General features: G+C 44.8%; 1 protein-coding gene across 2 annotated transcripts in view; it reads left to right on the plus strand.

Annotated features, from left to right (window-relative positions):
* The window catches only part of LOC147103016 (nuclear GTPase SLIP-GC-like), a 425,066-nt gene extending 403,270 nt beyond the window's left edge, over positions 1-21,796 (plus strand). For both annotated transcript variants that reach the window (XM_085962284.1, XM_085962285.1), the window contains exons 18-19: positions 19,349-19,436; positions 19,522-21,796. In XM_085962284.1, coding sequence (XP_085818410.1) covers positions 19,349-19,436; positions 19,522-19,595 — 162 coding nt within the window. In that variant the 3' untranslated portion in view covers positions 19,596-21,796. The remainder of the gene's footprint in view (positions 1-19,348; positions 19,437-19,521) is intronic.
* The last annotated feature ends 2,238 nt before the right edge of the window (positions 21,797-24,034 follow it).

The following is a 24,034-nucleotide window of genomic DNA, read 5'->3' on the forward strand; positions in this document are numbered from 1 at the left end:
ATATACACTGCATTCAATATCGGTCAGTAAACCAGTGCTGAAATACACACTGCGTTCAATATCGGGCAGTAAACCGGTGCTGAAATATATACTGCGTTCAATATCGGGCAGTAAACCAGTGCTGAAATACACACTGCGTTCAATATCGGGCAGTAAACCAGTGCTGAAATACACACTGCATTCAATATCGGGCAGTAAACCAGTGCTGAAATATACACTGCGTTCAATATCGGGCAGTAAACCGGTGCTGAAATATACACTGCGTTCAATATCGGGCAGTAAACCAGTCCTGAAATACACACTGCGTTCAATATCGGGCAGTAAACCGGTGCTGAAATATACACTGCGTTCAATATCGGGCAGTAAACCAGTCCTGAAATACACACTGCGTTCAATATCGGGCAGTAAACCGGTGCTGAAATATACACTGCATTCAATATCGGGCAGTAAACCGGTGCTGAAATACACACTGCATTCAATATCGGGCAGTAAACCGGTGCTGAAATATACACTGCATTCAATATCGGGCAGTAAACCAGTGCTGAAATACACACTGCGTTCAATATCGGGCAGTAAACCAGTGCTGAAATACACACTGCGTTCAATATCGGGCAGTAAACCAGTGCTGAAATATACACTGCGTTCAATATCGGGCAGTAAACCGGTGCTGAAATATACACTGTGTTCAATATCGGGCAGTAAACCAGTCCTGAAATACACACTGCGTTCAATATCGGGCAGTAAACCGGTGCTGAAATATACACTGCATTCAATATCGGGCAGTAAACCGGTGCTGAAATACACACTGCATTCAATATCGGGCAGTAAACCGGTGCTGAAATATACACTGCATTCAATATCGGGCAGTAAACCAGTGCTGAAATACACACTGCGTTCAATATCGGGCAGTAAACCAGTGCTGAAATACACACTGCGTTCAATATCGGGCAGTAAACCAGTGCTGAAATATACACTGCGTTCAATATCGGGCAGTAAACCGGTGCTGAAATATACACTGCGTTCAATATCGGGCAGTAAACCGGTGCTGAAATATACACTGCGTTCAATATCGGGCAGTAAACCAGTCCTGAAATACACACTGCGTTCAATATCGGGCAGTAAACCAGTCCTGAAATATACACTGCATTCAATATCGGGCAGTAAACCAGTGCTGAAATACACACTGCATTCAATATCGGGCAGTAAACCAGTGCTGAAATACACACTGCATTCAATATCGGGCAGTAAACCAGTGCTGAAATATACACTGCGTTCAATATCGGGCAGTAAACCGGTGCTGAAATACACACTGCATTCAATATCGGGCAGTAAACCAGTGCTGAAATATACACTGCGTTCAATATCGGGCAGTAAACCAGTGCTGAAATACACACTGCATTCAATATCGGGCAGTAAACCAGTGCTGAAATATACACTGCGTTCAATATCGGGCAGTAAACCGGTGCTGAAATATACACTGCGTTCAATATCGGGCAGTAAACCAGTCCTGAAATACACACTGCGTTCAATATCGGGCAGTAAACCAGTCCTGAAATATACACTGCGTTCAATATCGGGCAGTAAACCAGTCCTGAAATACACACTGCGTTCAATATCGGGCAGTAAACCGGTGCTGAAATATACACTGCATTCAATATCGGGCAGTAAACCGGTGCTGAAATACACACTGCATTCAATATCGGGCAGTAAACCGGTGCTGAAATATACACTGCATTCAATATCGGGCAGTAAACCAGTGCTGAAATACACACTGCGTTCAATATCGGGCAGTAAACCAGTGCTGAAATACACACTGCGTTCAATATCGGGCAGTAAACCAGTGCTGAAATATACACTGCATTCAATATCGGGCAGTAAACCGGTGCTGAAATATACACTGCGTTCAATATCGGGCAGTAAACCGGTGCTGAAATATACACTGTGTTCAATATCGGGCAGTAAACCGGTGCTGAAATACACACTGCGTTCAATATCGGGCAGTAAACCAGTCCTGAAATATACACTGTGTTCAATATCGGGCAGTAAACCGGTGCTGAAATACACACTGCGTTCAATATCGGGCAGTAAACCAGTGCTGAAATACACACTGCGTTCAATATCGGGCAGTAAACCAGTGCTGAAATACACACTGCGTTCAATATCGGGCAGTAAACCAGTGCTGAAATATACACTGCGTTCAATATCGGGCAGTAAACCGGTGCTGAAATACACACTGCATTCAATATCGGGCAGTAAACCGGCGCTGAAATACACACTGCATTCAATATCGGGCAGTAAACCGGTGCTGAAATACACACTGCGTTCAATATCGGGCAGTAAACCAGTGCTGAAATACACACTGCATTCAATATCGGGCAGTAAACCGGCGCTGAAATACACACTGCATTCAATATCGGGCAGTAAACCGGTGCTGAAATATACACTGCGTTCAATATCGGGCAGTAAACCGGTGCTGAAATACACACTGCGTTCAATATCGGGCAGTAAACCGGTGCTGAAATATACACTGCATTCAATATCGGGCAGTAAACCAGTGCTGAAATACACACTGCGTTCAATATCGGGCAGTAAACCGGTGCTGAAATATACACTGCGTTCAATATCGGGCAGTAAACCAGTGCTGAAATATACACTGCGTTCAATATCGGGCAGTAAACCAGTGCTGAAATATACACTGCGTTCAATATCGGGCAGTAAACCAGTGCTGAAATACACACTGCGTTCAATATCGGGCAGTAAACCGGTGCTGAAATATACACTGCGTTCAATATCGGGCAGTAAACCAGTGCTGAAATATACACTGCGTTCAATATCGGGCAGTAAACCGGTGCTGAAATATACACTGCGTTCAATATCGGGCAGTAAACCAGTGCTGAAATACACACTGCATTCAATATCGGTCAGTAAACCAGTCCTGAAATATACACTGCGTTCAATATCGGGCAGTAAACCAGTCCTGAAATATACACTGCGTTCAATATCGGGCAGTAAACCGGTGCTGAAATATACACTGCGTTCAATATTGGGCAGTAAACCAGTCCTGAATTACACACTGCATTCAATATCGGGCAGTAAACCAGTCCTGAAATATACACTGCGTTCAATATCGGGCAGTAAACCGGTGCTGAAATATACACTGCGTTCAATATTGGGCAGTAAACCAGTCCTGAAATACACACTGCGTTCAATATCGGGCAGTAAACCAGTGCTGAAATACACACTGCGTTCAATATCGGGCAGTAAACCAGTGCTGAAATACACACTGCGTTCAATATCGGGCAGTAAACCGGTGCTGAAATACACACTGCGTTCAATATCGGGCAGTAAACCAGTGCTGAAATACACACTGCGTTCAATATCGGGCAGTAAACCGGTGCTGAAATACACACTGCGTTCAATATCGGGCAGTAAACCGGTGCTGAAATATACACTGCATTCAATATCGGTCAGTAAACCAGTGCTGAAATATACACTGCGTTCAATATCGGTCAGTAAACCAGTGCTGAAATATACACTGCATTCAATATCGGTCAGTAAACCAGTGCTGAAATATACACTGCGTTCAATATCGGGCAGTAAACCAGTCCTGAATTACACACTGCATTCAATATCGGGCAGTAAACCGGTGCTGAAATATACACTGCGTTCAATATCGGGCAGTAAACCAGTGCTGAAATATACACTGCGTTCAATATCGGGCAGTAAACCGGTGCTGAAATATACACTGCGTTCAATATTGGGCAGTAAACCAGTCCTGAAATACACACTGCGTTCAATATCGGGCAGTAAACCGGTGCTGAAATATACACTGCGTTCAATATCGGGCAGTAAACCGGTGCTGAAATACACACTGCGTTCAATATCGGGCAGTAAACCGGTGCTGAAATATACACTGCATTCAATATCGGGCAGTAAACCAGTGCTGAAATACACACTGCGTTCAATATCGGGCAGTAAACCGGTGCTGAAATACACACTGCGTTCAATATCGGGCAGTAAACCGGTGCTGAAATACACACTGCGTTCAATATCGGGCAGTAAACCAGTCCTGAAATATACACTGCATTCAATATCGGTCAGTAAACCAGTGCTGAAATACACACTGCGTTCAATATCGGGCAGTAAACCGGTGCTGAAATATATACTGCGTTCAATATCGGGCAGTAAACCAGTGCTGAAATACACACTGCGTTCAATATCGGGCAGTAAACCAGTGCTGAAATACACACTGCATTCAATATCGGGCAGTAAACCAGTGCTGAAATATACACTGCGTTCAATATCGGGCAGTAAACCGGTGCTGAAATATACACTGCGTTCAATATCGGGCAGTAAACCAGTCCTGAAATACACACTGCGTTCAATATCGGGCAGTAAACCGGTGCTGAAATATACACTGCGTTCAATATCGGGCAGTAAACCAGTCCTGAAATACACACTGCGTTCAATATCGGGCAGTAAACCGGTGCTGAAATATACACTGCATTCAATATCGGGCAGTAAACCGGTGCTGAAATACACACTGCATTCAATATCGGGCAGTAAACCGGTGCTGAAATATACACTGCATTCAATATCGGGCAGTAAACCAGTGCTGAAATACACACTGCGTTCAATATCGGGCAGTAAACCAGTGCTGAAATACACACTGCGTTCAATATCGGGCAGTAAACCAGTGCTGAAATATACACTGCGTTCAATATCGGGCAGTAAACCGGTGCTGAAATATACACTGTGTTCAATATCGGGCAGTAAACGGGTGCTGAAATACACACTGCGTTCAATATCGGGCAGTAAACCAGTCCTGAAATATACACTGCGTTCAATATCGGGCAGTAAATCGGTGCTGAAATATACACTGTGTTCAATATCGGGCAGTAAACCGGTGCTGAAATACACACTGCGTTCAATATCGGGCAGTAAACCAGTGCTGAAATACACACTGCGTTCAATATCGGGCAGTAAACCAGTGCTGAAATACACACTGCGTTCAATATCGGGCAGTAAACCAGTGCTGAAATATACACTGCGTTCAATATCGGGCAGTAAACCGGTGCTGAAATACACACTGCATTCAATATCGGGCAGTAAACCGGCGCTGAAATACACACTGCGTTCAATATCGGGCAGTAAACCGGTGCTGAAATATACACTGCGTTCAATATCGGGCAGTAAACCAGTGCTGAAATATACACTGCGTTCAATATCGGGCAGTAAACCAGTGCTGAAATACACACTGCATTCAATATCGGTCAGTAAACCAGTCCTGAAATATACACTGCGTTCAATATCGGGCAGTAAACCGGTGCTGAAATACACACTGCGTTCAATATCGGTCAGTAAACCGGTGCTGAAATATACACTGCGTTCAATATCGGGCAGTAAACCGGTGCTGAAATATACACTGCGTTCAATATTGGGCAGTAAACCAGTCCTGAATTACACACTGCATTCAATATCGGGCAGTAAACCAGTCCTGAAATATACACTGCGTTCAATATCGGGCAGTAAACCGGCGCTGAAATACACACTGCGTTCAATATCGGGCAGTAAACCAGTCCTGAAATATACACTGCATTCAATATCGGGCAGTAAACCGGTGCTGAAATACACACTGCGTTCAATATCGGGCAGTAAACTAGTCCTGAAATATACACTGTGTTCAATATTGGGCAAAAAACCAGTCCTGAAATATACACTGCGTTCAATATCGGGCAGTAAACCGGCGCTGAAATATACACTGCGTTCAATATCGGGCAGTAAACCAGTGCTGAAATACACACTGCGTTCAATATCGGGCAGTAAACCGGTGCTGAAATATACACTGCTTTCAATATCGGGCAGTAAACCGGTGCTGAAATATACACTGCTTTCAATATCGGGCAGTAAACCGGCGCTGAAATACACACTGCGTTCAATATCGGGCAGTAAACCGGTGCTGAAATATACACTGCATTCAATATCGGGCAGTAAACCGGTGCTGAAATACACACTGCATTCAATATCGGGCAGTAAACCGGTGCTGAAATACACACTGCATTCAATATCGGGCAGTAAACCAGTGCTGAAATACACACTGCGTTCAATATCGGGCAGTAAACCAGTGCTGAAATACACACTGCGTTCAATATCGGGCAGTAAACCAGTGCTGAAATATACACTGTGTTCAATATCGGGCAGTAAACCGGTGCTGAAATATACACTGTGTTCAATATCGGGCAGTAAACCGGTGCTGAAATACACACTGCGTTCAATATCGGGCAGTAAACCGGCGCTGAAATACACACTGCGTTCAATATCGGGCAGTAAACCGGTGCTGAAATATACACTGCGTTCAATATCGGGCAGTAAACCAGTGCTGAAATACACACTGCATTCAATATCGGTCAGTAAACCAGTCCTGAAATATACACTGCGTTCAATATCGGGCAGTAAACCGGTGCTGAAATATACACTGCGTTCAATATTGGGCAGTAAACCAGTCCTGAATTACACACTGCGTTCAATATCGGGCAGTAAACCAGTGCTGAAATACACACTGCATTCAATATCGGTCAGTAAACCAGTCCTGAAATATACACTGCGTTCAATATCGGGCAGTAAACCGGTGCTGAAATATACACTGCGTTCAATATCGGGCAGTAACCGGTCCTGAATTACACACTGCATTCAATATCGGGCAGTAACCAGTCCTGAAATACACACTGCATTCAATATCGGGCAGTAAACCAGTGCTGAAATACACACTGCGTTCAATATCGGGCAGTAAATCAGTGCTGAAATACACACTGCATTCAATATCGGGCAGTAACCGGTCCTGAATTACACACTGCATTCAATATCGGGCAGTAACCAGTCCTGAAATACACACTGCGTTCAATATTGGGCAGTAAACCAGTGCTGAAATACACACTGCGTTCAATATCGGGCAGTAAACCAGTGCTGAAATACACACTGCATTCAATATCGGGCAGTAAACCGGTGCTGAAATACACACTGCATTCAATATCGGGCAGTAAACCAGTGCTGAAATACACACTGCGTTCAATATCGGGCAGTAAACCGGTCCTGAAATACACACTGCGTTCAATATCGGGCAGTAAACTAGTCCTGAAATATACACTGTGTTCAATATTGGGCAAAAAACCAGTCCTGAAATATACACTGCGTTCAATATCGGGCAGTAAACTGGTCCTGAAATATACACTGCATTCAATATCGGGCATAAACCGGTGCTGAAATATACACTGCGTTCAATATCGGGCAGTAAACCGGCGCTGAAATACACACTGCGTTCAATATCGGGCAGTAAACCAGTCCTGAAATATACACTGCATTCAATATCGGGCAGTAAACCGGTGCTGAAATACACACTGCGTTCAATATCGGGCAGTAAACTAGTCCTGAAATATACACTGTGTTCAATATTGGGCAAAAAACCAGTCCTGAAATATACACTGCGTTCAATATCGGGCAGTAAACTGGTCCTGAAATATACACTGCATTCAATATCGGGCAGTAAACCGGTGCTGAAATATACACTGCGTTCAATATCGGGCAGTAAACCGGTGCTGAAATATACACTGCGTTCAATATCGGGCAGTAAACCGGTGCTGAAATATACACTGCGTTCAATATCGGGCAGTAAACCAGTCCTGAAATACACACTGCGTTCAATATCGGGCAGTAAACCAGTGCTGAAATACACACTGCATTCAATATCGGGCAGTAAACCGGCGCTGAAATACACACTGCGTTCAATATCGGGCAGTAAACCAGTCCTGAAATACACACTGCGTTCAATATCGGGCAGTAAACCAGTGCTGAAATACACACTGCGTTCAATATCGGGCAGTAAACCGGTGCTGAAATATACACTGCTTTCAATATCGGGCAGTAAACCGGTGCTGAAATATACACTGCTTTCAATATCGGGCAGTAAACCGGCGCTGAAATACACACTGCGTTCAATATCGGGCAGTAAACCGGTGCTGAAATATACACTGCATTCAATATCGGGCAGTAAACCGGTGCTGAAATACACACTGCATTCAATATCGGGCAGTAAACCGGTGCTGAAATACACACTGCATTCAATATCGGGCAGTAAACCAGTGCTGAAATACACACTGCGTTCAATATCGGGCAGTAAACCAGTGCTGAAATATACACTGTGTTCAATATCGGGCAGTAAACCGGTGCTGAAATATACACTGCGTTCAATATCGGGCAGTAAACCGGTGCTGAAATACACACTGCGTTCAATATCGGGCAGTAAACCGGCGCTGAAATACACACTGCGTTCAATATCGGGCAGTAAACCGGTGCTGAAATATACACTGCGTTCAATATCGGGCAGTAAACCAGTGCTGAAATACACACTGCGTTCAATATCGGGCAGTAACTGGTCCTGAATTACACACTGCGTTCAATATCGGGCAGTAAACCAGTGCTGAAATACACACTGCATTCAATATCGGTCAGTAAACCAGTCCTGAAATATACACTGCGTTCAATATCGGGCAGTAAACCGGTGCTGAAATATACACTGCGTTCAATATTGGGCAGTAAACCAGTCCTGAATTACACACTGCGTTCAATATCGGGCAGTAAACCAGTGCTGAAATACACACTGCATTCAATATCGGTCAGTAAACCAGTCCTGAAATATACACTGCGTTCAATATCGGGCAGTAAACCGGTGCTGAAATATACACTGCGTTCAATATCGGGCAGTAACCGGTCCTGAATTACACACTGCATTCAATATCGGGCAGTAACCAGTCCTGAAATACACACTGCATTCAATATCGGGCAGTAAACCGGTGCTGAAATATACACTGCGTTCAATATTGGGCAGTAAACCAGTCCTGAAATACACACTGCGTTCAATATCGGGCAGTAAACCGGTGCTGAAATATACACTGCGTTCAATATCGGGCAGTAAACCAGTGCTGAAATACACACTGCGTTCAATATCGGGCAGTAAACCGGTGCTGAAATATACACTGCGTTCAATATCGGGCAGTAAACCAGTGCTGAAATACACACTGCATTCAATATCGGTCAGTAAACCAGTCCTGAAATATACACTGCGTTCAATATCGGGCAGTAAACCAGTGCTGAAATACACTCTGTGTTCAATATCGGGCAGTAAACCAGTCCTGAAATACACACTGCGTTCAATATCGGGCAGTAAACCGGTGCTGAAATACACACTGCGTTCAATATCGGGCAGTAAACCGGTGCTGAAATACACACTGCATTCAATATCGGGCAGTAAACCGGTCCTGAAATATACACTGCGTTCAATATCGGGCAGTAAACCAGTGCTGAAATATACACTGCGTTCAATATCGGGCAGTAAACCAGTGCTGAAATATACACTGTGTTCAATATCGGGCAGTAAACCAGTGCTGAAATATACACTGCGTTCAATATCGGGCAGTAAACCAGTGCTGAAATACACACTGCGTTCAATATCGGGCAGTAAACCAGTCCTGAAATATACACTGCGTTCAATATCGGGCAGTAAACCAGTCCTGAAATACACACTGCGTTCAATATCGGGCAGTAAACCAGTCCTGAAATATACACTGCGTTCAATATCGGGCAGTAAACCAGTCCTGAAATACACACTGCGTTCAATATCGGGCAGTAAACCAGTCCTGAAATATACACTGCGTTCAATATCGGGCAGTAAACCAGTCCTGAAATATACACTGCGTTCAATATCGGGCAGTAAACCAGTCCTGAAATATACACTGCGTTCAATATCGGGCAGTAAACCGGTGCTGAAATATACACTGCGTTCAATATCGGGCAGTAAACCAGTCCTGAAATATACACTGCGTTCAATATCGGGCAGTAAACCAGTCCTGAAATATACACTGCGTTCAATATTGGGCAGTAAACCGGTGCTGAAATATACACTGCGTTCAATATCGGGCAGTAAACCAGTCCTGAAATATACACTGCGTTCAATATTGGGCAGTAAACCAGTCCTGAAATATACACTGCGTTCAATATCGGTCAGTAAACCGGTGCTGAAATATACACTGCGTTCAATATCGGGCAGTAAACCAGTGCTGAAATACACACTGCATTCAATATCGGTCAGTAAACCAGTCCTGAAATATACACTGCGTTCAATATCGGGCAGTAAACCGGTGCTGAAATACACACTGCGTTCAATATCGGTCAGTAAACCGGTGCTGAAATATACACTGCGTTCAATATCGGGCAGTAAACCGGTGCTGAAATATACACTGCGTTCAATATTGGGCAGTAAACCAGTCCTGAATTACACACTGCATTCAATATCGGGCAGTAAACCAGTCCTGAAATATACACTGCGTTCAATATCGGGCAGTAAACCGGTGCTGAAATACACACTGCGTTCAATATCGGGCAGTAAACCGGTGCTGAAATATACACTGCGTTCAATATTGGGCAGTAAACCAGTCCTGAATTACACACTGCATTCAATATCGGGCAGTAAACCAGTCCTGAAATATACACTGCGTTCAATATCGGGCAGTAAACCGGTGCTGAAATATACACTGCGTTCAATATTGGGCAGTAAACCAGTCCTGAAATACACACTGCGTTCAATATCGGGCAGTAAACCAGTGCTGAAATACACACTGCGTTCAATATCGGGCAGTAAACCAGTGCTGAAATACACACTGCATTCAATATCGGTCAGTAAACCAGTGCTGAAATATACACTGCGTTCAATATCGGGCAGTAACCGGTCCTGAATTACACACTGCATTCAATATCGGGCAGTAAACCGGTGCTGAAATATACACTGCGTTCAATATCGGGCAGTAACCAGTCCTGAAATACACACTGCATTCAATATCGGGCAGTAAACCGGTGCTGAAATATACACTGCGTTCAATATTGGGCAGTAAACCAGTCCTGAAATACACACTGCGTTCAATATCGGGCAGTAAACCGGTGCTGAAATATACACTGCGTTCAATATCGGGCAGTAAACCGGTGCTGAAATATACACTGCGTTCAATATCGGGCAGTAAACCGGTGCTGAAATACACACTGCGTTCAATATCGGGCAGTAAACCAGTGCTGAAATACACACTGCATTCAATATCGGGCAGTAAACCGGTGCTGAAATACACACTGCGTTCAATATCGGGCAGTAAACCAGTGCTGAAATACACACTGCGTTCAATATCGGGCAGTAAACCGGTGCTGAAATACACACTGCGTTCAATATCGGGCAGTAAACCGGTGCTGAAATACACACTGCATTCAATATCGGGCAGTAAACCGGTGCTGAAATATACACTGCGTTCAGTATCGGGCAGTAAACCGGTGCTGAAATACACACTGCATTCAATATCGGGCAGTAAACCGGTGCTGAAATATACACTGCATTCAATATCGGGCAGTAAACCGGTGCTGAAATACACACTGCGTTCAATATCGGGCAGTAAACCAGTGCTGAAATACACACTGCATTCAATATCGGGCAGTAAACCGGTGCTGAAATATACACTGCGTTCAATATCGGGCAGTAAACCAGTGCTGAAATACACACTGCGTTCAATATCGGGCAGTAAACCGGTGCTGAAATACACACTGCGTTCAATATCGGGCAGTAAACCAGTCCTGAAATATACACTGCGTTCAATATCGGGCAGTAAACCGGTGCTGAAATACACACTGTGTTCAATATCGGGCAGTAAACCAGTGCTGAAATATACACTGCGTTCAATATCGGGCAGCAAACCAGTGCTGAAATACACACTGCGTTCAATATCGGGCAGTAAACCAGTCCTGAAATATACACTGCGTTCAATATCGGGCAGTAAACCAGTCCTGAAATATACACTGCGTTCAATATCGGGCAGTAAACCAGTGCTGAAATATACACTGCGTTCAATATCGGGCAGTAAACCAGTCCTGAAATATACACTGCGTTCAATATCGGGCAGTAAACCAGTCCTGAAATACACACTGCGTTCAATATCGGGCAGTAAACCGGTGCTGAAATATACACTGCATTCAATATCGGGCAGTAAACCAGTGCTGAAATACACACTGCGTTCAATATCGGGCAGTAAACCAGTGCTGAAATACACACTGCGTTCAATATCGGGCAGTAAACCAGTGCTGAAATATACACTGCGTTCAATATCGGGCAGTAAACCAGTGCTGAAATACACACTGCGTTCAATATCGGGCAGTAAACCAGTCCTGAAATATACACTGCGTTCAATATCGGGCAGTAAACCAGTCCTGAAATACACACTGCGTTCAATATCGGGCAGTAAACCAGTCCTGAAATATACACTGCGTTCAATATCGGTCAGTAAACCAGTCCTGAAATACACACTGCGTTCAATATCGGGCAGTAAACCGGTGCTGAAATACACACTGCGTTCAATATCGGGCAGTAAACCAGTCCTGAAATATACACTGCGTTCAATATCGGGCAGTAAACCAGTCCTGAAATATACACTGCGTTCAATATCGGGCAGTAAACCAGTCCTGAAATATACACTGCGTTCAATATCGGGCAGTAAACCAGTCCTGAAATATACACTGCGTTCAATATCGGGCAGTAAACCAGTCCTGAAATACACACTGCGTTCAATATCGGGCAGTAAACCGGTGCTGAAATACACACTGCATTCAATATCGGGCAGTAAACCGGTGCTGAAATACACACTGCATTCAATATCGGGCAGTAAACCGGTCCTGAAATACACACTGCATTCAATATCGGGCAGTAAACCGGTCCTGAAATACACACTGCATTCAATATCGGGCAGTAAACCGGTCCTGAAATATACACTGCGTTCAATATCGGGCAGTAAACCGGTCCTGAAATACACACTGCGTTCAATATCGGGCAGTAAACCGGTGCTGAAATACACACTGCGTTCAATATCGGGCAGTAAACCGGTGCTGAAATACACACTGCGTTCAATATCGGGCAGTAAACCAGTCCTGAAATATACACTGCGTTCAATATCGGGCAGTAAACCAGTCCTGAAATATACACTGCATTCAATATCGGGCAGTAAACCAGTCCTGAAATATACACTGCGTTCAATATCGGGCAGTAAACCGGTGCTGAAATACACACTGCGTTCAATATCGGGCAGTAAACCAGTGCTGAAATATACACTGCGTTCAATATCGGGCAGTAAACCAGTGCTGAAATATACACTGCATTCAATATCGGGCAGTAAACCAGTGCTGAAATATACACTGCATTCAATATCGGGCAGTAAACCGGTGCTGAAATATACACTGCATTCAATATCGGGCAGTAAACCGGTGCTGAAATACACACTGCGTTCAATATCGGGCAGTAAACCGGTGCTGAAATACACACTGCGTTCAATATCGGGCAGTAAACCAGTGCTGAAATATACACTGCGTTCAATATCGGGCAGTAAACCAGTGCTGAAATATACACTGCGTTCAATATCGGGCAGTAAACCGGTGCTGAAATACACACTGCGTTCAATATTGGGCAGTAAACCAGTGCTGAAATACACACTGCGTTCAATATCGGGCAGTAAACCAGTGCTGAAATACACACTGCATTCAATATCGGGCAGTAAACCAGTGCTGAAATACACACTGCGTTCAATATCGGGCAGTAAACCGGTCCTGAAATACACACTGCGTTCAATATCGGGCAGTAAACTAGTCCTGAAATATACACTGTGTTCAATATTGGGCAAAAAACCAGTCCTGAAATATACACTGCGTTCAATATCGGGCAGTAAACTGGTCCTGAAATATACACTGCATTCAATATCGGGCAGTAAACCGGTGCTGAAATATACACTGCGTTCAATATCGGGCAGTAAACCGGCGCTGAAATACACACTGCGTTCAATATCGGGCAGTAAACCAGTCCTGAAATATACACTGCATTCAATATCGGGCAGTAAACCGGTGCTGAAATACACACTGCGTTCAATATCGGGCAGTAAACTAGTCCTGAAATATACACTGTGTTCAATATTGGGCAAAAAACCAGTCCTGAAATATACACTGCGTTCAATATCGGGCAGTAAACTGGTCCTGAAATATACACTGCATTCAATATCGGGCAGTAAACCGGTGCTGAAATATACACTGCGTTCAATATCGGGCAGTAAACCGGTGCTGAAATATACACTGCGTTCAATATCGGGCAGTAAACCGGTGCTGAAATATACACTGCGTTCAATATCGGGCAGTAAACCAGTCCTGAAATACACACTGCGTTCAATATCGGGCAGTAAACCAGTGCTGAAATACACACTGCATTCAATATCGGGCAGTAAACCGGCGCTGAAATACACACTGCGTTCAATATCGGGCAGTAAACCAGTCCTGAAATACACACTGCGTTCAATATCGGGCAGTAAACCAGTGCTGAAATACACACTGCGTTCAATATCGGGCAGTAAACCGGTGCTGAAATATACACTGCTTTCAATATCGGGCAGTAAACCGGTGCTGAAATATACACTGCTTTCAATATCGGGCAGTAAACCGGCGCTGAAATACACACTGCGTTCAATATCGGGCAGTAAACCGGTGCTGAAATATACACTGCATTCAATATCGGGCAGTAAACCGGTGCTGAAATATACACTGCATTCAATATCGGGCAGTAAACCGGTGCTGAAATACACACTGCATTCAATATCGGGCAGTAAACCGGTGCTGAAATACACACTGCGTTCAATATCGGGCAGTAAACCGGTGCTGAAATATACACTGCATTCAATATCGGGCAGTAAACCAGTGCTGAAATACACACTGCGTTCAATATCGGGCAGTAAACCAGTGCTGAAATACACACTGCGTTCAATATCGGGCAGTAAACCAGTGCTGAAATATACACTGTGTTCAATATCGGGCAGTAAACCGGTGCTGAAATATACACTGTGTTCAATATCGGGCAGTAAACCGGTGCTGAAATACACACTGCGTTCAATATCGGGCAGTAAACCGGCGCTGAAATACACACTGCGTTCAATATCGGGCAGTAAACCGGTGCTGAAATATACACTGCGTTCAATATCGGGCAGTAAACCAGTGCTGAAATACACACTGCGTTCAATATCGGGCAGTAACTGGTCCTGAATTACACACTGCGTTCAATATCGGGCAGTAAACCAGTGCTGAAATACACACTGCATTCAATATCGGTCAGTAAACCAGTCCTGAAATATACACTGCGTTCAATATCGGGCAGTAAACCGGTGCTGAAATATACACTGCGTTCAATATTGGGCAGTAAACCAGTCCTGAATTACACACTGCGTTCAATATCGGGCAGTAAACCAGTGCTGAAATACACACTGCATTCAATATCGGTCAGTAAACCAGTCCTGAAATATACACTGCATTCAATATCGGTCAGTAAACCAGTCCTGAAATATACACTGCGTTCAATATCGGGCAGTAACCGGTCCTGAATTACACACTGCATTCAATATCGGGCAGTAACCAGTCCTGAAATACACACTGCGTTCAATATTGGGCAGTAAACCAGTGCTGAAATACACACTGCGTTCAATATCGGGCAGTAAACCAGTGCTGAAATACACACTGCATTCAATATCGGGCAGTAAACCGGTGCTGAAATACACACTGCATTCAATATCGGGCAGTAAACCAGTGCTGAAATACACACTGCGTTCAATATCGGGCAGTAAACCGGTCCTGAAATACACACTGCGTTCAATATCGGGCAGTAAACTAGTCCTGAAATATACACTGTGTTCAATATTGGGCAAAAAACCAGTCCTGAAATATACACTGCGTTCAATATCGGGCAGTAAACTGGTCCTGAAATATACACTGCATTCAATATCGGGCAGTAAACCGGTGCTGAAATATACACTGCGTTCAATATCGGGCAGTAAACCGGCGCTGAAATACACACTGCGTTCAATATCGGGCAGTAAACCAGTCCTGAAATATACACTGCATTCAATATCGGGCAGTAAACCGGTGCTGAAATACACACTGCGTTCAATATCGGGCAGTAAACTAGTCCTGAAATATACACTGTGTTCAATATTGGGCAAAAAACCAGTCCTGAAATATACACTGCGTTCAATATCGGGCAGTAAACTGGTCCTGAAATATACACTGCATTCAATATCGGGCAGTAAACCGGTGCTGAAATATACACTGCGTTCAATATCGGGCAGTAAACCGGTGCTGAAATATACACTGCGTTCAATATCGGGCAGTAAACCGGTGCTGAAATATACACTGCGTTCAATATCGGGCAGTAAACCAGTCCTGAAATACACACTGCGTTCAATATCGGGCAGTAAACCAGTGCTGAAATACACACTGCATTCAATATCGGGCAGTAAACCGGCGCTGAAATACACACTGCGTTCAATATCGGGCAGTAAACCAGTCCTGAAATACACACTGCGTTCAATATCGGGCAGTAAACCAGTGCTGAAATACACACTGCGTTCAATATCGGGCAGTAAACCGGTGCTGAAATATACACTGCTTTCAATATCGGGCAGTAAACCGGTGCTGAAATATACACTGCTTTCAATATCGGGCAGTAAACCGGCGCTGAAATACACACTGCGTTCAATATCGGGCAGTAAACCGGTGCTGAAATATACACTGCATTCAATATCGGGCAGTAAACCGGTGCTGAAATACACACTGCATTCAATATCGGGCAGTAAACCGGTGCTGAAATACACACTGCATTCAATATCGGGCAGTAAACCAGTGCTGAAATACACACTGCGTTCAATATCGGGCAGTAAACCAGTGCTGAAATATACACTGTGTTCAATATCGGGCAGTAAACCGGTGCTGAAATATACACTGTGTTCAATATCGGGCAGTAAACCGGTGCTGAAATACACACTGCGTTCAATATCGGGCAGTAAACCGGCGCTGAAATACACACTGCGTTCAATATCGGGCAGTAAACCGGTGCTGAAATATACACTGCGTTCAATATCGGGCAGTAAACCAGTGCTGAAATACACACTGCGTTCAATATCGGGCAGTAACTGGTCCTGAATTACACACTGCGTTCAATATCGGGCAGTAAACCAGTGCTGAAATACACACTGCATTCAATATCGGTCAGTAAACCAGTCCTGAAATATACACTGCGTTCAATATCGGGCAGTAAACCGGTGCTGAAATATACACTGCATTCAATATCGGGCAGTAAACCGGTGCTGAAATATACACTGCGTTCAATATTGGGCAGTAAACCAGTCCTGAATTACACACTGCGTTCAATATCGGGCAGTAAACCAGTGCTGAAATACACACTGCATTCAATATCGGTCAGTAAACCAGTCCTGAAATATACACTGCGTTCAATATCGGGCAGTAAACCGGTGCTGAAATATACACTGCGTTCAATATCGGGCAGTAACCGGTCCTGAATTACACACTGCATTCAATATCGGGCAGTAACCAGTCCTGAAATACACACTGCATTCAATATCGGGCAGTAAACCGGTGCTGAAATATACACTGCGTTCAATATTGGGCAGTAAACCAGTCCTGAAATACACACTGCGTTCAATATCGGGCAGTAAACCGGTGCTGAAATATACACTGCGTTCAATATCGGGCAGTAAACCAGTGCTGAAATACACACTGCGTTCAATATCGGGCAGTAAACCGGTGCTGAAATATACACTGCGTTCAATATCGGGCAGTAAACCAGTGCTGAAATACACACTGCATTCAATATCGGTCAGTAAACCAGTCCTGAAATATACACTGCGTTCAATATCGGGCAGTAAACCAGTGCTGAAATACACTCTGTGTTCAATATCGGGCAGTAAACCAGTCCTGAAATACACACTGCGTTCAATATCGGGCAGTAAACCGGTGCTGAAATACACACTGCGTTCAATATCGGGCAGTAAACCGGTGCTGAAATACACACTGCATTCAATATCGGGCAGTAAACCGGTCCTGAAATATACACTGCGTTCAATATCGGGCAGTAAACCAGTGCTGAAATATACACTGCGTTCAATATCGGGCAGTAAACCAGTGCTGAAATATACACTGTGTTCAATATCGGGCAGTAAACCAGTGCTGAAATATACACTGCGTTCAATATCGGGCAGTAAACCAGTGCTGAAATACACACTGCGTTCAATATCGGGCAGTAAACCAGTCCTGAAATATACACTGCGTTCAATATCGGGCAGTAAACCAGTCCTGAAATACACACTGCGTTCAATATCGGGCAGTAAACCAGTCCTGAAATATACACTGCGTTCAATATCGGGCAGTAAACCAGTCCTGAAATACACACTGCGTTCAATATCGGGCAGTAAACCAGTCCTGAAATATACACTGCGTTCAATATCGGGCAGTAAACCAGTCCTGAAATATACACTGCGTTCAATATCGGGCAGTAAACCAGTCCTGAAATATACACTGCGTTCAATATCGGGCAGTAAACCGGTGCTGAAATATACACTGCGTTCAATATCGGGCAGTAAACCAGTCCTGAAATATACACTGCGTTCAATATCGGGCAGTAAACCAGTCCTGAAATATACACTGCGTTCAATATTGGGCAGTAAACCGGTGCTGAAATATACACTGCGTTCAATATCGGGCAGTAAACCAGTCCTGAAATATACACTGCGTTCAATATTGGGCAGTAAACCAGTCCTGAAATATACACTGCGTTCAATATCGGTCAGTAAACCGGTGCTGAAATATACACTGCGTTCAATATCGGGCAGTAAACCAGTCCTGAAATACACACTGCGTTCAATATCGGGCAGTAAACCGGTCCTGAAATACACACTGCATTCAATATCGGGCAGTAAACCGGTGCTGAAATACACACTGCATTCAATATCGGGCAGTAAACCAGTCCTGAAATACACACTGCATTCAATATCGGGCAGTAAACCAGTCCTGAAATACACACTGCGTTCAATATCGGGCAGTAAACCGGTCCTGAAATACACACTGCATTCAATATCGGGCAGTAAACCGGTGCTGAAATACACACTGCGTTCAATATCGGGCAGTAAACCAGTCCTGAAATACACACTGCATTCAATATCGGGCAGTAAACCGGTGCTGAAATACACACTGCGTTCAATATCGGGCAGTAAACCGGTGCTGAAATACACACTGCGTTCAATATCGGGCAGTAAACCAGTCCTGAAATACACACTGCGTTCAATATCGGGCAGTAAACCGGTGCTGAAATATACACTGCATTCAATATCGGGCAGTAAACCGGTGCTGTATTGCAAAGTAAGAAAATACATCTCACTGTTTTTATCATTAAAAGGACTATTTGAAGGATGAGATGGAGAAAAGAATGACCATCACCTTCAAGCTGGGGTTGTCCCAATGGCCCGGGCGTAATCCTTTACCAGGTACCTGAACACTAGTTGCTCGTCACACACAACTGCATGTCACCCAATGTTCAGAACTGACGCTTTTTTATTTCTTTTATTGCAGATTTTGAAAACGAGTTCAACCAGATTAATTCAATCTGGGATGAAGTGAAGCAGAATTCATCAAAAGCAAACTAATTGTCTTGGATTTGCTTCTTAACTGAGATCCAGATTGCGGCATTGATGTACAGAAGCAGATAAACGTGATCCCTGCTGATACTTTTGCTCCATAAGATAAATAATTGTGAGTTAGATTACTGGTTTAAGGGCCCTGCTTTAGTGTGAGTTAGATTACTGGTTTAAGGGCCCTGCTTTAGTGTGAGTTAGATTACTGGTTTAAGGGCCCTGCTTTAGTGTGAGTTAGATTACTGGTTTAAGGGCCCTTTGGTGTGAGTTAGATTACTGGTGTAAGGGCCCTGCTTTAGTGTGAGTTAGATTACTGATTTAAGGGCCCTGCTTTAGTGCGAGTTAGATTACTGGTTTAAGGGCCCTGCTTTAGTGTGAGTTAGATTACTGGTTTAAGGGCCCTTTGGTGTGAGTTAGATTACTGGTGTAAGGGCCCTTTAGTGTGAGTTAGATTACTGGTGTAAGGGCCCTTTAGTGTGAGTTAGATTACTGGTTTAAGGGCCCTGCTTTAGTGTGAGTTAGATTACTGGTTTAAGGGCCCTTTGGTGTGAGTTAGATTACTGGTTTAAGGGCCCTTTGGTGTGAGTTAGATTACTGGTGTATGGGCCTTGCTTTAGTGTGAGTTAGATTACTGGTTTAAGGGCCCTTTAGTGTGAGTTAGATTACTGGTGTAAGGGCCCTTTAGTGTGAGTTAGATTACTGGTTTAAGGGCCCTGCTTTAGTGCGAGTTAGATTACTGGTTTAAGGGCCCTGCCTTAGTGTGAGTTAGATTACTGGTTTAAGGGCCCTTTGGTGTGAGTTAGATTACTGGTTTAAGGGCCCTGCTTTAGTGTGAGTTAGATTACTGGTGTAAGGGCCCTTTAGTGTGAGTTAGATTACTGGTTTAAGGGCCCTGCTTTAGTGTGAGTTAGATTACTGGTTTAAGGGCCCTTTGGTGTGAGTTAGATTACTGGTTTAAGGGCCCTTTGGTGTGAGTTAGATTACTGGTGTATGGGCCTTGCTTTAGTGTGAGTTAGATTACTGGTTTAAGGGCCTTGCTTTAGTGTGAGTTAGATTACTGGTGTAAGGGCCCTTTAGTGTGAGTTAGATTACTGGTTTAAGGGCCCTGCTTTAGTGCGAGTTAGATTACTGGTTTAAGGGCCCTGCTTTAGTGCGAGTTAGATTACTGGTTTAAGGGCCCTGCCTTAGTGTGAGTTAGATTACTGGTTCAAGGGCCCTTTGGTGTGAGTTAGATTACTGGTTTAAGGGCCCTGCTTTAGTGTGAGTTAGATTACTGGTGTAAGGGCCCTTTAGTGTGAGTTAGATTACTGGTTTAAGGGCCCTGCTTTAGTGTGAGTTAGATTACTGGTTTAAGGGCCCTTTGGTGTGAGTTAGATTACTGGTGTATGGGCCTTGCTTTAATGTGAGTTAGATTACTGGTTTAAGGGCCTTGCTTTAGTGTGAGTTAGATTACTGGTGTAAGGGCCCTTTAGTGTGAGTTAGATTACTGGTGTAAGGGCCCTTTAGTGTGAGTTAGATTACTGGTTTAAGGGCCCTGCTTTAGTGTGAGTTAGATTACTGGTTTAAGGGCCCTTTAGTGTGAGTTAGATTACTGGTGTAAGGGCCCTTTAGTGTGAGTTAGATTACTGGTTTAAGGGCCCTGCTTTAGTGCGAGTTAGATTACTGGTTTAAGGGCCCTGCTTTAGTGCGAGTTAGATTACTGGTTTAAGGGCCCTGCCTTAGTGTGAGTTAGATTACTGGTTTAAGGGCCCTTTGGTGTGAGTTAGATTACTGGTTTAAGGGCCCTGCTTTAGTGTGAGTTAGATTACTGGTGTAAGGGCCCTTTAGTGTGAGTTAGATTACTGGTTTAAGGGCCCTGCTTTAGTGTGAGTTAGATTACTGGTTTAAGGGCCCTTTGGTGTGAGTTAGATTACTGGTGTATGGGCCTTGCTTTAATGTGAGTTAGATTACTGGTTTAAGGGCCTTGCTTTAGTGTGAGTTAGATTACTGGTGTAAGGGCCCTTTAGTGTGAGTTAGATTACTGGTGTAAGGGCCCTTTAGTGTGAGTTAGATTACTGGTTTAAGGGCCCTGCTTTAGTGTGAGTTAGATTACTGGTGTAAGGGCCATTTTTGATTTCTGCACTGATTTTAATTGATTGTGTTTAGGCTGGATTGCTCTGTGATACCATCACTGATACTTTTATGTTAAACAATGAATTGTTTTTTGTATCACTGTTATTTTAGTATAATTTGCATTCAGCGCTTTTAAACTTTCAGCCCCTTTAATCATAAGTTGTGAACAACTTAAACGTAGGGAATGTGGTGCTGGGAAGTTGTTTTATTACCTTAATGTCCATGAACAACAAAATACAAGATTAGTGTAAAATGTACAATCATCAACAGGCATGTACCCCATGTGAAAATAGCATCATCTTTATTTACACCCCGACTCTCCTTGCTCACTCGGCGCCACCTCCTACTCCCTCATCTGTAGTTACCTTGAAGTACCACCCGAGGGCCAGGCTGGCAGGAGGTGGATGGCTCCTCGTGCTGAAGGGTCCTGGGACTGAGGTGGTCCTCAGCTCCTGACAGTGAGCCACTGCTGGCTGCGTCACTGGAGGGAGCTCCTGGGAAGCCTGGTCTCGCCCACCACCCACCTGGGAAGCCTGGTCTCACCCACCACCCACCTGGGAAACCTGGTCTCGCCCACCACCCACCTGGGAAGCCTGGTCTCGCCCACCACCCACCTGGGAAGCCTGGTCTCGCCCACCACACACCTGGTAAGCCTGGTCTCGCCCGCCACCCACCTGGGAAGCCTGGTCTCGCCCACCACCCACCTGGGAAGCCTGGTCTCGCCCACCACCCACCTGGGAAGCCTGGTCTCGCCCACCACCCACCTGGGAAGCCTGGTCTCACCCACCACCCACCTGGGAAGCCTGGTCTCGCCCACCACCCACCTGGGAAGCCTGGTCTCGCCCACCACCCACCTGGGAAGCCTGGTCTCACCCACCACCCACCTGGGAAGCCTGGTCTCACCCACCACCCACCTGGGAAGCCTGGTCTCGCCCACCACCCACCTGGGAAGCCTGGTCTCGCCCACCACCCACCTGGGAAGCCTGGTCTCGCCCACCACCCACCTGGGAAGCCTGGTCTCGCCCACCACCCACCTGGGAAGCCTGGTCTCGCCCACCACCCACCTGGGAAGCCTGGTCTCGCCCACCACCCACCTGGGAAGCCTGGTCTCACCCACCACCCACCTGGGAAGCCTGGTCTCGCTCAACACCTGCAAGTAAGGCAGGCCTTCCGAGATGCAAAGAAGAGATGCAGACTTGGCAGTCACACCTGCCAATTGCCGTAGAGTCTGGGAGCTTGGCCTTGGACCTGTACTTACCAACGATGTTCATCAAACATCCTCTTTCTCAGGCAAGAGCCCATGAGCTCTGTGTACCACGACTGATTCAATCGATAGCCTCCGATGGGAAGAGGACACATCCTCGCCCACCTTTGTGCTGGAAGATCCTGTCAGTGACATTTTTTGAACCTCACGGTGCACATTTTCCTGGGTAGAGCTCCCTGGACTTGTGCCTGCAGAAGGCTTTGGACATCCTGGGCTTGCCTTGCCCTATCACTACAGGTGATGCTGCGGCCAGTGGAATATTTCTGATGCCAGATGAGTACATTAACACCCATAATCTCACCCTGGCAGCCCAAAGCATAACCAAATCATGACCTTCCACCCCCTCGTCCATCTCTCCTTCATCCCGAGGGGAGCATGTCCATCCTTCCCTGCTGACACATGGGGCCTCCAATGGCAGGAGAGGGTCTCTGAGGAGGAGGAGGAAAACCAGAGACATGGAGCAGGAAGTGGGAGCTTAGGAGGAGGAGAGCAGACATGATTCCAGAGTGCTTAAACTGCAATAACATATACATAATCTAGCATAGTGGCTAAAATATATTAGTGTATATCTAATTACAAACAACAAATATGTAATTTAAAGCAGTACAGGTATACAAGATTTGGTTTTGAGTTATGTTTGTGTTGTATTTTTAAACAGAGTAAATTCACAGAGGTATTTTTTAAAAGCCACAGCTGCAGACATTGAAGGTGTATAAGAGCAAGTTGAGTCAGTTTGTGGAGTGTCACAGCTCGTACTGATGCGACGAGGGTCAAATGTCACATCCCAGTATATAAAAGACCTCTTCTGTCTGTCTGTCTGTCCGTTCTCTATACGTTCGAAAGTTATAGAGCGTACCTACACGCGCGTCACATCAAAAGAAAGCTTACGATTACGGACCGGTCATAGGTGTATTTACTTTTCCGTCAGACAAAAATCGTGCCCACGGTATCCAAAAAACGTTCAAAATTCCGCTCATTAAATGGGAAAAGTTCCGCTCATTTGCTCATTAGCATTGAGTGATGTGAAGGTTGACCAATCGTACGGTCGAGCGACCTGACAGTTGACTGACGGTTG

This window comes from Somniosus microcephalus, chromosome 20 (assembly GCF_052327205.1).
Source record: "Somniosus microcephalus isolate GS21.2 chromosome 20, FLI_Smic_1.0, whole genome shotgun sequence".
NCBI lineage: Eukaryota > Metazoa > Chordata > Chondrichthyes > Squaliformes > Somniosidae > Somniosus > Somniosus microcephalus.